Genomic DNA, 12025 nt, shown 5'->3' with positions numbered 1-12025 from the left:
GGAATGAGATGCTCATGGTTAGGCTTTTTTGAAGGCCAAAATTTAACACTGATCTCTGGGGAAGAGCCTATGTGTGAATAAAGCCCCTGATTGTCATGGGAAGAAAAGTCCAAGAGTAGTGGCTCTTGCCTGAGGAGCTTTTACCTCCAGATGCAGAGAGATTTCTGACTACAGGCTCAGGAATATGCATTTCAAATAGTATGCCCTTTACATCATATTTTAAGAAATCCTGCCCCAGATTTTCTAACAAAGGACCACCTTGGCATCAAATGAGAGGAGTCTATTCTGTAATTAGAAGTGAAAGCTGGGTGATGGCTTAGTGTCAGGACAAGCATTGATCATCAGCTTCATTAGCACGTTGGGGCAGGTTGATGCCGCTAACTATTAAATGCTGTCTTTGGGATTGACTTATTGACATCCATGGAAACTAAAGTATAGGAAAGGGATATCCAAATCATAAATGAATCCACAAGTTACGTAACAAGAATCTGTAGGGAACTTTTTTTTTTTTTTAATTTTGAGAGTATTTAAGAATTGTCTAAAGTTTAAATCTTCAGTACAATTTCTTAACAGATAGGGAAATGAAGTCCTGGAATTGATGCCTGAAGGATTTCGCAGACTCTGAGTTCTTTTTAATCAAATGAAGGTTTTGTATGCATGTGAGACCAGAATGCATGTATTTTTCTCCTTGCCGTGATGCGCTATGAGTAATTCAAGTCCCTATTCTGATGCTAGCGTTTGCTAAGCTGGTTTGCTGTTACAAGGAAAAGTTCCAGCTGCAGGAGGACAATTTTGGTGGGGTAGGGGAATATATATGGCCTTAGAAACAGTTGTATACTGGCAATTGCAAGCACTGACTAAGTCTGGGTTGGGGCTCCTCAGAATAAGAGAAAATATAATGCTAGAGTTTTTTATGATGATGGCTTATGCCCACAGACTGTCATTGAGAAAGTAGTAATTCTCTGGGGCAGGTTGTTTTGAATATGGACCATCTGTTAAAATACAAAGCTCCAATCTTGATAGAAGCATGTCCTTTGATACCAAATCATTAGGGCCTATACCTAACCCTAAATAGTCTTCTTTTTTACCCACCTTTTAAGTATTAAATGATTTCACATTGGGGTTTTCTTTTCACTTCTGGTTGGCTCTCCTTTTTGTTTTGCCTGCTGGTGTGTCTTGGGATGCCTCAGGATCTTTTCTCAGCTTTGCATCTGGGTCCTTTCTTGACATGGTGGGCTCCTGTCGACATTCTCCCCAGCAAAGAGGAGGAAATCTCTCCAGAGTCATCTTCTGAGAGTGCTGTCTTCCCCGCCATCTGGCAGGGGCACGTCCCTAGGACCTGACGAGTTATATCCACACCTCTTCCAGCTGGGTGATCGAGACCACTTCCTGTGCCCACTAGGCTTTCCATCAGTTGACATGATGACTCCTTTTCTCTTTCTTGTTTATCTGGGCACAGGACGTCGTAATCGAATGGACCGATTCTCCAGACTTCTCCGTGTGGGCCTTGCCGCTTTGCCAGGAGCTTGCTCTCGGTGCTGTGCGGAAGGAGGAGCACCTTATTCACCTGCTGAAACTCTCGAGCATCTTTATTGAACTCTCTAGCCGGGGTCTCCAGGCCCCGGGTCAGATTTCTGCCTATAAATCACCCAACCAGGTCCAGTTGCTCCCACATCTTAGAGCCTGTCATAGCATGCTGGTCATCTTGTTCCACCAGACCTCCCTCCTGATGGTCTTTGACAGCAAGGAGGCCTTTGGGTTTCTGGGTTTTTTGGTGATGTTTCACATGGGAGAAAACTCCATACAGGCTTGAGAAATTTTCTTCCTTGTGTAGAGTAGGGAAGGCACAATTTTATGCTTTTGTCTGCATCTCGAGCAACATCAGAAACATTAATTTTAATCCTCTCTCTGGAGGATTAAAATGTTGTTTGATATTTCCCTTGGCAAAGATTATTCTAAATTTTTGTCTGAGATCATAAGAACTCCAACTTTCAAATCTCAAAAAAGGCAGTAAACCGTAGACATTCTTGCGATTGTCATGTAATCATAACGTATATGTTCCATACAAGCTGTTAATACTAGAACTAAGGATATGGGGGAGCCTCAACTCAGCTAATACGAAGCTTTTTAGGCCAGAGGTGTCATCTCAGACTCACTGTTCCCTATACATCTGGCTAATAGAATCTGTTTAATTACAGCTGGAGCTCTGGAAGCTTGTTTCTTGTTCACATAGATGTCACACAAGCTGTAGACTCTCTTAGAAGGTCAAGTGGAAACAAACAAAAAACCCCCTTAGATCAGCAGGTGCAGTGACTCACACCTGTATTGCCTACTAGTGAGATACCTTTTATTCAAAATTGATAAATGGTCAACTCTATCATCCAAAGATAAACTGTTCCCATTATGAGTTATCCATGGGAAGCATTTTAGCTGTCTTCTTGCTTCCCCTTTTTCTGCTATGACCTGGAAAGTGCATCCATTTTTAAAACTAGGCTTAAAATAAAAGGAGGAGGCTGGGCGCAGTGGCTCACACCTATAATCCCAGCACTTTGGGAGGCTGAGGTGGGCAGATCACTTGAGGTCAGGAGTTCATGACCAGCCCGGTCAACATGGTAAAACCACATCTCTACTAAAAATACAAAGAATTAGCCAGGTGTGGTGCTGGGCACTTGTAATCCCAGCTACTCTGGAGGCTGAAGCAGCAGAATCGCCTGAACCCAGGAAGCAGAAGTTGCAGAGAGCTGAGATTGCGCCACTGCATTCCAGCCTGGGCAACAGAGCAAGACTCTGTCTCAAAAAAATCAGAACAATAAGTAAATCAAACAATAAGTAAAATAAGAGATAATAAGAGAAGTCAGAACAATAAGTAAAATAAAGGAGGGAGTGAAAAAAATATCTGAGTAATGAATTAGTTATTGAGACCAGTTTCTGTCTAGAACTATGCTAGGTGCTATATAGGGAGTTGAACGAAATGTACAGCATTGTTCTCCCAGACCAAAAGCTCAGAGGCCAGGCGAGGTGGCTCACACATGTAATCCTAGCACTTTTGGGAGGCCAAAGCAGGAGGATCGCTTGAGCTCAGGAGTTTGTAACCAGCCTGGATAACATAGCAAGACTCTATCTCTACAAAAACTTTAAAAATTTAAAGTTTCCAGGCACAGTGGCTCATGCCTATAGTCCCAGGTACTCAGGAAGCTGAGGCAAGAGGATTATTTGAGCCCAGGAGTTTAAGGTTGCAGTGAGTTATGATAATACCACTCTACTCCAGCCTGGCTCACAGAATAAGACCCTGTCTCAAAAAAGAAAAGAAAAGCTCAGGGACTAATAAAGTAACTTACATAAAATAGCCAGGTGCAATGACTCACACCTGTAATCCCAGCAATTTGGGAGGCCAAGGCCGATGGATCACTTGAGGCCAGGAGTTCCAGACCAGCTTGGCTAACATGGCGAAACCCTGCCTCTACTATAAATACAAAAATTAGCCGGGCATGGTGGTACACGCCTATAGTCTCAGCTACTAGGGAGGCTGAGGCAGGAGAATTACTTGAACCTGGGAGATGGAGGTTGCAGTGAGCCGAGATTGTGCCACTGCACCCCAGCCTGGGCAATAGAGTGAGACTTCGTCTCAAAAAAAAAGCATAAAATGAAAATAAAGTAACCTACATAAAATAATTAGCAACACAGGAATACAAATTGTGTGTGTCTGCATGTGTGTGTGTGTGCACACAGGCAACAGCTAGGTACACACTATATAGGACTTCAGAGAAGAGAAATCAGAAAATGATTCAAGTAAGGAGAAGGATAGGGCTTATGGAGAATCTTGAGAGATGGGTAGGACTTGATTAAGCAAAGGTCAAGGAGCGTATAATAAGGAAGACAAAGGCCTGGGAAATACTGTGGATATTTTAGATGATATGTGATTTCAGATTATCTGGGCTAAAGTCAAGATCTGATTGTTCTTACAAGACTTGATGGTTAAATTTTGATACTGGAAGAGTTTGTTTGAATTTTTAAAGTTCTGCTACATTTTCCAAAATTGTTGTCTTCTTGGAACCTTGTAGAAGTTCAAAGCCTTCCTGATACAGCTGTGGGATCAGGCTCAGGGCTATACCATATGTGAGAATGACTTGAGCAGACATCTACCTTTCAGGCAGGTCTGCTAACTAATGACTATATTAAAGGCCCAGCTGCTTTTGATTGGGTTTCATAGTTAATGAAATATTATAGGTTTCAGGATGGCTACCATGGGCACACTGGTGTCTGTGGAGACTTTTACACTCTTTCTCTTAAGATGTTGCTAAACCCTAGTTAGTATTAAGAGTCTTTACTGCGCCCTTTAAGGAATCATTTCTCAAATTTTTATAACTAGAAATTTCAACACTAATAATCTCTGTTCTTCCAAGGAATTTGGAGTTGAAAACTCAAAGGATCTGAGTATAGGTGTGAAATGAGAAGTTAGACTATTTACCTTGATCACAGGGAATAGGGGTGAGGGATTGGGATTACAATTAAAGGTCAAACAATAACAGGTTGTTTTCTCTCCTCATAGAAGACAGACTCAAAAGAAATGGCAAAACTCACCTAAATGAGTATTTATTAATAGTTTAAGTTCGAGAAATAGTTTACTGATAACACATCATTAAAAATGTAAATAGCTTAAAGAAGAAGAAGAAAACAGTATTAACTGCTGGTTGTCATATACAGGATACATTTCCTTCACAGAGATTGTGTCAATGTGGTCTGAGCAAGACACAGGATGCGTTAGAGGAAGCTTGTCCAACCCATGGCCCACAGGCTGCATGCAGCCCAGGACAGCTTTGAATGTGGCCCAACACAAATTTGTAAACTTTCTTAAAACATTAAGGGTTTTTTGTTTTGTTTTGTTTTTGCGATTTTTAAAAAGCTCATCAGCTATCACTACTGTTAGTGTATTTTATGTGTGTCCCAAGACAGTTCTTCCTCCAGTGTCTCCTGGGGAAGCCAAAAGATTGGACACCCCTGCATTAGAGTTTTTTGACTCTAGGGTGGTTGTGCAGGTACCTGGATTGGGGAGGGTGGCAGATCTTGAAATTGACATCTCTGGGCTCCCATCTTAAATTATTTCTAACCAAAGAGAATCTCCTACCCATAGCATGGTTAGTGTATTAATATTTAGAAATATCTGTACTCAGAATCAGGGCAAAGGGGAGAATGGACTTGTGGCTTAATTTTATGTGGCAAAAGCTTTTGTGGAAGTAACTGTTAGGTCCTATTCTTGAACCAATAGTAGAGGGCATTAGATTATTGAGTACATGCACAGACGGTTCCTTCTTAATGTTTTGGCGGCCTAGGCTTTAGTGCTCTGCTTCTTGGGGATGTGAAATGAGATGTGAGTTAGTCAATACATGTGGTTTTGAAGCACTTGAGGGGAGAACTTTCCTTAGTAGACATTGGTTCCCCAGACAATGGCGGTGGAGGGCTGTCTCGAAGCAAAAAGTGCAGGAACAGCCAGGAGCCAACTCCTCTAGGAGCAGTTGTCTGAGAGCAAAGAAGAATGATCAGAAGCTGGGGGTAGCTATTGCATTGTGGATTGTGGTCATGCTGCTTTTTTTTTTTTTTTTTTTTTTTTGAGATGGAGTCTCGCTCTGTCACCCAGGCAAGAATGCAGTGGCACGATATCAGCTCACTGCAACCTCCGCCTCCCAGGTTCAAGCGATTCTCTTGCCTCAGCCTCCCAATTATCTGGGACTACAGGTGCACACCACCATGCCTGGCTAAATTTTTGTATTTTTAGTAGAGATGGGGTGTCACCATGTTGGCCAGGCTGATGTTGAACTCCTGACCTCAAGTGATCCACCTGGTGTGGCCTCCCAAAATGCTAGAATTATAGGCGTGAGCCACCACACCCAGCCCTGCGATGCTGCCTTTAAACACTGCTTGAATGATTTTTCATTGACCAGGCTGAAGTGCTGACTTTCTTATTTTTATGATACATGTTTTCAGCACTGACACTGTTTTATGCATATAAAGAACACTAGAAACTTTCATTCTATATAGTGGACACTTGCAGACCTACTGTTGAAACAGAATAATGGAGAATTAGATGAAATTAAATGAACTTTTAGGTGGCATTTTTATTTATATTAAACCATGGATTTGTGTGTGTGTGTGTTGCTTAGAGTTCAATGATTACTCATCCTTAAACATCACTCAGTCTTGTCTACTGTCAAAATTTTAAAATATGTTGGTTAGAATATTATTCTCTTATTTTTAATCTTCACATATAGGAATCATCCTGTGTGTATTTACTGTTTCAATATTTGCCTTCCAGGTGCCAGGATTGCTGAGTATTCCCAGTTGTATGACCAGATTGTATTCAGAGAGTCTCCCTTGAAAATTCAGAAGGATGCCTGGGCCAGCCCTCAAGAATCCTCCCTCCTGAGGTCTGCGTCACCTTCCCAGGTCCACCATGGTAGTGAAGATTGGCTTCTGCATTCAACCTATAGTAATGGAGAGTTAGCAGATTTCTGCCTCCCACCAGAGCAAGACTTGAGGTCAAGATATCCCACGTTTGAGATCAGTACAAAAAGTACTCCCAGGCAATTGTCCGCAGCTTGCTCTGTGCCTTCTCTTCAAACCTCCGACCCTCTGCCGGGCTCTGTGCAGAGATGCAGCGTGGTAGTAAGTCAGCCCAACAAAGAGAACTGGTGTCAGGACCATCTTTACAACTCCTTAGGTCGGAAAGGGATCAGCACGAAATCTCAGCCTTATCACAGGTCCCAGTCATCTTCCTCTGTCTTGATAAACAAATCCATGGACTCCATCAACTATCCTAGTGACATGGGAAAGCAGCAGCTGCTGTCTTTACACAGAAGTTCAAAGTGTGAGAGTCACCAGGACTTACTGCCAGATATTGCTGACTCGTGTCAACAGGACACTGAAAAACTCTCAGATCTCACACTCCAAGACTCACAGAAAGTTGTGGTGGTCAATAGAAATTTACCCTTAAATGCCCAAATTGCAACACAGAACTATTTTTCCAATTTCAAAGAGACTGATGGAGATGAAGATGACTATGTGGAAATCAAGTCAGAAGAAGATGAGTCAGAGTTGGAGCCATCTCACAATCGTAGAAGGAAATCTGACTCAAAGTTTGTGGATGCTGACTTTTCTGATAATGTCTGCAGCGGCAACACATTGCATTCCTTGAATAGTCCGCGCACTCCAAAAAAGCCAGTTAACAGCAAACCTGAGCTTTCACCATATCTGACACCATATAATGATTCTGACAAACTGAACGACTATCTTTGGAGGGGGCCATCTCCCAATCAACAAAATATTGTCCAGTCTCTAAGGGAAAAATTTCAGTGTCTTAGTTCAAGCAGCTTTGCTTAACGTTCTTCATAATAACTGCCTGAATCGACTTCTTATTTTGCTCATAAAACATTACAGATACTGATGAGGTGTTTTATGTGTACCAGATTAAAACAATTTTGTAAGAACCAGAGGTGTAAAATATACTTTCTTTTACAGCACAACTTTTTGAAATGGCTGATGATGCAGCCAGGATTGTACTGTAGCACATGTTGGCATCAACAGTATATTTTCTCATGCTGAGTGTCTTCATGTTTCATGTAAGTCAATCTTACTTGAAATTTTTTAGACTTTTAACACGATGGCCATAACCTGACAATAGTGCCCACACCTTAAGAATGCAATAATCCTTTCCTATTATCCAGAAGACCCAGGTAGTTTTATCCTGTGACTTAAAAGGCAGCAAGGAGACTTTGTCACGTTTTAAAAGGCAACGAAAGCTGTTGAAAGAATTATGCTTATATCTCACATTTTGGTTATATTTGTGGCAAGACCTTAGGATAACGTAAGCCAGAGATCTGTAATTGGTGTGTAGTCTGAGGTGCCCATTTTAGGGTTTTTGTGCTGGTATTCATTTGTTTCATTTTGATGCAGAAATTGTGTGACCGTTGAAAATCAAAATGTAGCAGGACCCATTTTCTGTATGCAAAACCCCTTACCACTATTCCTGGACAAGGCCTAGAGAATGAGCTGCTCATCATGTTTATATATAATTTCTGGGGTGAAATGAATGATTTCCTTAATGACTTAGAGAAAACCAAGGTCAATAAAATGCAGACCGACTTAACTATTAGAATAGATGAGCTGGGCGCGGTGGCTCACGCCTGTAATCCCAGTATTTGGGAGGGCGAGGGGGACAGATCACGAGATCAAGAGATCAAGACCATCCTGGCCAACATGGTGAAACCCCGTCTCTACTAAAAATACAAAAAAAAAAAATAGCCGAGCATGGTGGCACCTGCCTGTAGTCCCAGCTACTCGGGAGGCTGAGGCAGGGGAATCCCTTGAACCCGAGAGGTGGAGGTTGCCATGAGCCAAGATGATGCCATTACATTCCAGTCTGGCGACACAACGAGACTCCATCTCAAAAAAAAAAAAAAAAAAAAAAAGATGGGATGACTTCTGGGAACCATTTGATTGCCTCTTCAAATAACAGACAGTTGAAAGAGAAAAAACAAAACTGAAATCCCACCAGACCATATTGTGTGCCTGTTTCTAATCAATACAAAGTTAAGTATGAGCTAAAATCAGACAAAGCACTTTAAACTTACCCTTTCCAGAGCAGCTTTGCACATGCACCCTCCTGAGTTTGGAATTCTGCCAAATGACCTCCTTGATCCTGGCCCTGAGGAGTCATTGGCTGCAGGAATGGGGCAAGAATCTATTTCCTAAACCACACATAACATGGGAGCCTTTTTTCATTGTTTTCAGGTATATAAAAGAATGACATCTTTGGTTACTAGGTGCTGACTAACACCTTTTATGTTCTGACCATTTGTGACATTTCATTGTGACACTGTATACTAATCTAACTCCTTAGGCAACAAAAAAACAAAAATAAGACATTTTGAATAAAAAGCAAAATCAAAGAAGCTAAAAAGAAAAATGAAGGCAGATAAATTGTAACTTTATAAACATATTCGATTTTATTGAAGACTGCAGTTAATGCAGCAAGAATGCTTTCTCAAGCGGTGGCCTTTGTATTCTCATTTTAATCAGGTGTACATTCTACAGCCTCTCGACCATGCTCTTAGTTTCTATTTTAAAAGATACAATAATATATGTAGGGAAAGGGGCCTGGGCTCTTCATTTAAAGGTAAGCAGTAATATTGAGTAAGTGACATAATTCTTTCTCTTTGTAAGTCCTATGCCTCTTTTTCTTAACTGTAAAACATAAAATATGAGCATTTTTATCTTACAAATAGGTACCTAAGGCATTTGATTTTCTTTTTAAATAACAAAAAATAACCCAAGTTTCTTGCTTCTCCAAAATATTCTTCTTACAGCTTATAAAGGAAAGTCCACATTGAATAGCATGGTCTGGAAACATTCCTTCTTTATTGTCTTTATTTGAACATGATATGAGTTTTCAAGATGAAGCAATCAAAAATAAGTACCACAAGAAAGTTTTTTTGTTTGTTTGTTTGTTTTGTTTGTTTCTTGAGACCAAGTCTCACTCTTTGTCCAAGCTGGAGTACAATCTTGGCTCACTGCAACCTCCACCTCCCCGGTTCCAGCGATTCTCCTGCCTCAGCCTCTTGAGTAGCTGGGATTACAGGTGCCCACCACCACACCTGGCTAATTTTTGTGTTGTTAGTAGAGATGGGGTTTCATCATGTTGGCCAGGCTGGTCTTGAACTCGTGACCTCATGCTCCATCCGCCTCGGCCTCCCAAATTGCTGGGATTACAGGCATGAGCCACTGCGCCCGGCCAAGAAAGTATGTTCTTAGAGGTGTGTGTAAGTGCATTTGTAGTACCTATGAGCAAAATTACCTGACTCTTGTCCCAGGAAAGCTGTTTCGCATTTTCGCTTTTTGGTTGTTATTATCCGATTCTATATAGTTCATATTATTGCTCTGTCTGACTCTCAGAAATTACTTCTTCATGCCAGTGTCTTGTTGCATGACTTTGATGTCACCCATAGGAATACACCTCACTGCACGTAAGTGGGTATCTTACTGTATAAAATGTCTACATGGCTTTAGGTTTTAGGACAAATCTAGACTTATAGATCATTTCTGTTGGCCAGGACACAGGTTTTGAGAGCTGTGTGTATATATATAATCATGTTTGTATTTTTTTCCTGAAAGTTATCAATTGCTTTTGTTTAAAATAGTTTGTTTTAGAGGTGGGGTGGGGATGTATATAACAGGGGGAAAAGTTATACGTACTTTAAAGTATGTCAAGTTCTTACTAGTTTCCTGTACTGCAGGTTCAATTTTTTTTTATGTAAGTTTACTTTTCACCTGCTCTATTCTTTGTGGGGAAAAAAAAAATGCATCTAGGAAAACATAGTTTAAATACTGTATATAAGATAATGAAAGTAATGCCCATTATTTAATAAAGTTTGTAAAGTACAAAGTAATTTATAGCGTGAGTTAATGTGTTTTAGAACATCAAGATGTTTCCAAACTACATTTAGCTATAATACTTTTCCTTGCCTTGTGAACCATGGAGCAATTGGTTCAGGGTCACAATGATCTAACTATGTCTCAGTGGCCCGTGATAGACCATTTTCTACATCTTTGGATTACTTTTGAAACAGTGAATTTGGTGTCTAGGATTGTTTTTGTTTTCTTGAGAGACAGCTAAATTAGATCAGTTGCTAAATTACCTTTTTAAAAAATTCACAGTAACAGAAGACATTCGTTTAACTGTTTTATTATTGAATCAAAAAATTAATATAGCCAGGTGCGGTGGCTCACACCTTTAATCCTAGCACTTTGGGAGGCCGAGGTGGGTGGATCACTTGAGGCCAGGAGTTTGAGACCAGCCTGGCCAACATGGTGAAACCCTGTCTCCACTAAAAATGGATGGTGGTGCATGCCTGTAATCCCAGCTACTCAGGTGGCTGAGGCACGAGAATCACTTGAACTAGGGAGGCAGAGGTTGAAGTGAGCTGAGATCATGTCATTGTGCTCTGGCCTGGGCAACACAGACTCTGTCTCAAAAAAAAAAAAAAAAAAAAAAATTACTATAGAAGTTTTTGGCACAAATTGAGGTTCTTTTCATGTAACTTCATGTTAATTTTCTTTAATAGAAAGTTTACAGGGAACAAAAATATACTGCTATAAGTTGATAATTACAGACACTTTCCAAAGCAACTCTTTCCAAATATAAGCAAAAAGCTCTACCCCATTATAATGAAAATGTGGATTACCTGACTTTCCTCTCACTGAAGAAACAGCCTTCAGCTTTCAGTGTATTTTAGAGAGAAGAATTTCCAACCTCACATTGAGGAGCCCTCAGATCTGCCTTATCTTCCTGTTCCACCTTGAGGTGGAATGGATTCGCTCCAAGTTCAGTTTAGAGAAACAAATGGCAGGAGAAGAACCGTGCCCTGTGTAATGGTAAACATAAATTCAGTCCTTAAAGAAAAATTTTAATGAGCAGGCTTATAATGAGCTATAAATACAGCTGTTGAACATGAATACTCGATAACATTTGTCTCTTAAGTTTCATCTGATGTAAAAACAATAAAAAAATCTCTGTTTGAAAGAGCAAATGTTACTACTTCAAGAACTCTGAGATCCTCTAATGCTGTATAACTTTCTCTATCCAGATGAATTGTGATAACTACCCTCAATTCTTTTTTTTTTTTTTTTTTTTTTTGAGACAGGGTCTTACTCTTATCGGCCAGACTGGAGTGCAGTGGCATGATCTCGGCTCACTGAAACTTCTGTCTCCTCGGGTTCAAGCGATTCTCCTACCTTAGCCTCTTGAGTAGCTGGGATTACAGGTTGCGCCACCATGCCCGACTAATTTTTGTACTACTAGTAGAGACGGGGTTTCACCATATTGGCCAGGCTGGTCTCGAACTCCTGAATCCAGGTGACCCTCCCGCCTCAGCCTCCCAAAGTTCTGGGATTACAGTCATGAGCCACCATGCCCAGCCTTGTTGGTGTTTTTTTAAAGAGATATGGTCTCACCCAGACTGGTCGTGAGTTCCTG

General features: G+C 40.8%; 1 protein-coding gene across 1 annotated transcript in view; it reads left to right on the top strand.

Moving 5' to 3' along the window:
• Nucleotides 1-8146, top strand: part of PLEKHG1 (pleckstrin homology and RhoGEF domain containing G1) — a 157520-nt gene extending 149374 nt beyond the window's left edge. Inside the window, 1 exon segment of the mRNA XM_030928737.1 lies at nucleotides 6311-8146. Within this exon segment, the coding sequence (XP_030784597.1) occupies nucleotides 6311-7374 (1064 nt within the window). The 3' untranslated portion in view covers nucleotides 7375-8146.
• Nucleotides 8147-12025: the final 3879 nt, after the last annotated feature.

Source organism: Rhinopithecus roxellana, chromosome 4 (assembly GCF_007565055.1).
Source record: "Rhinopithecus roxellana isolate Shanxi Qingling chromosome 4, ASM756505v1, whole genome shotgun sequence".
Classification (NCBI taxonomy): domain Eukaryota; kingdom Metazoa; phylum Chordata; class Mammalia; order Primates; family Cercopithecidae; genus Rhinopithecus; species Rhinopithecus roxellana.
The sequence above is the reverse complement of the archived record's forward strand: the minus strand, read 5'-3'. Positions and strand labels throughout refer to the sequence as shown.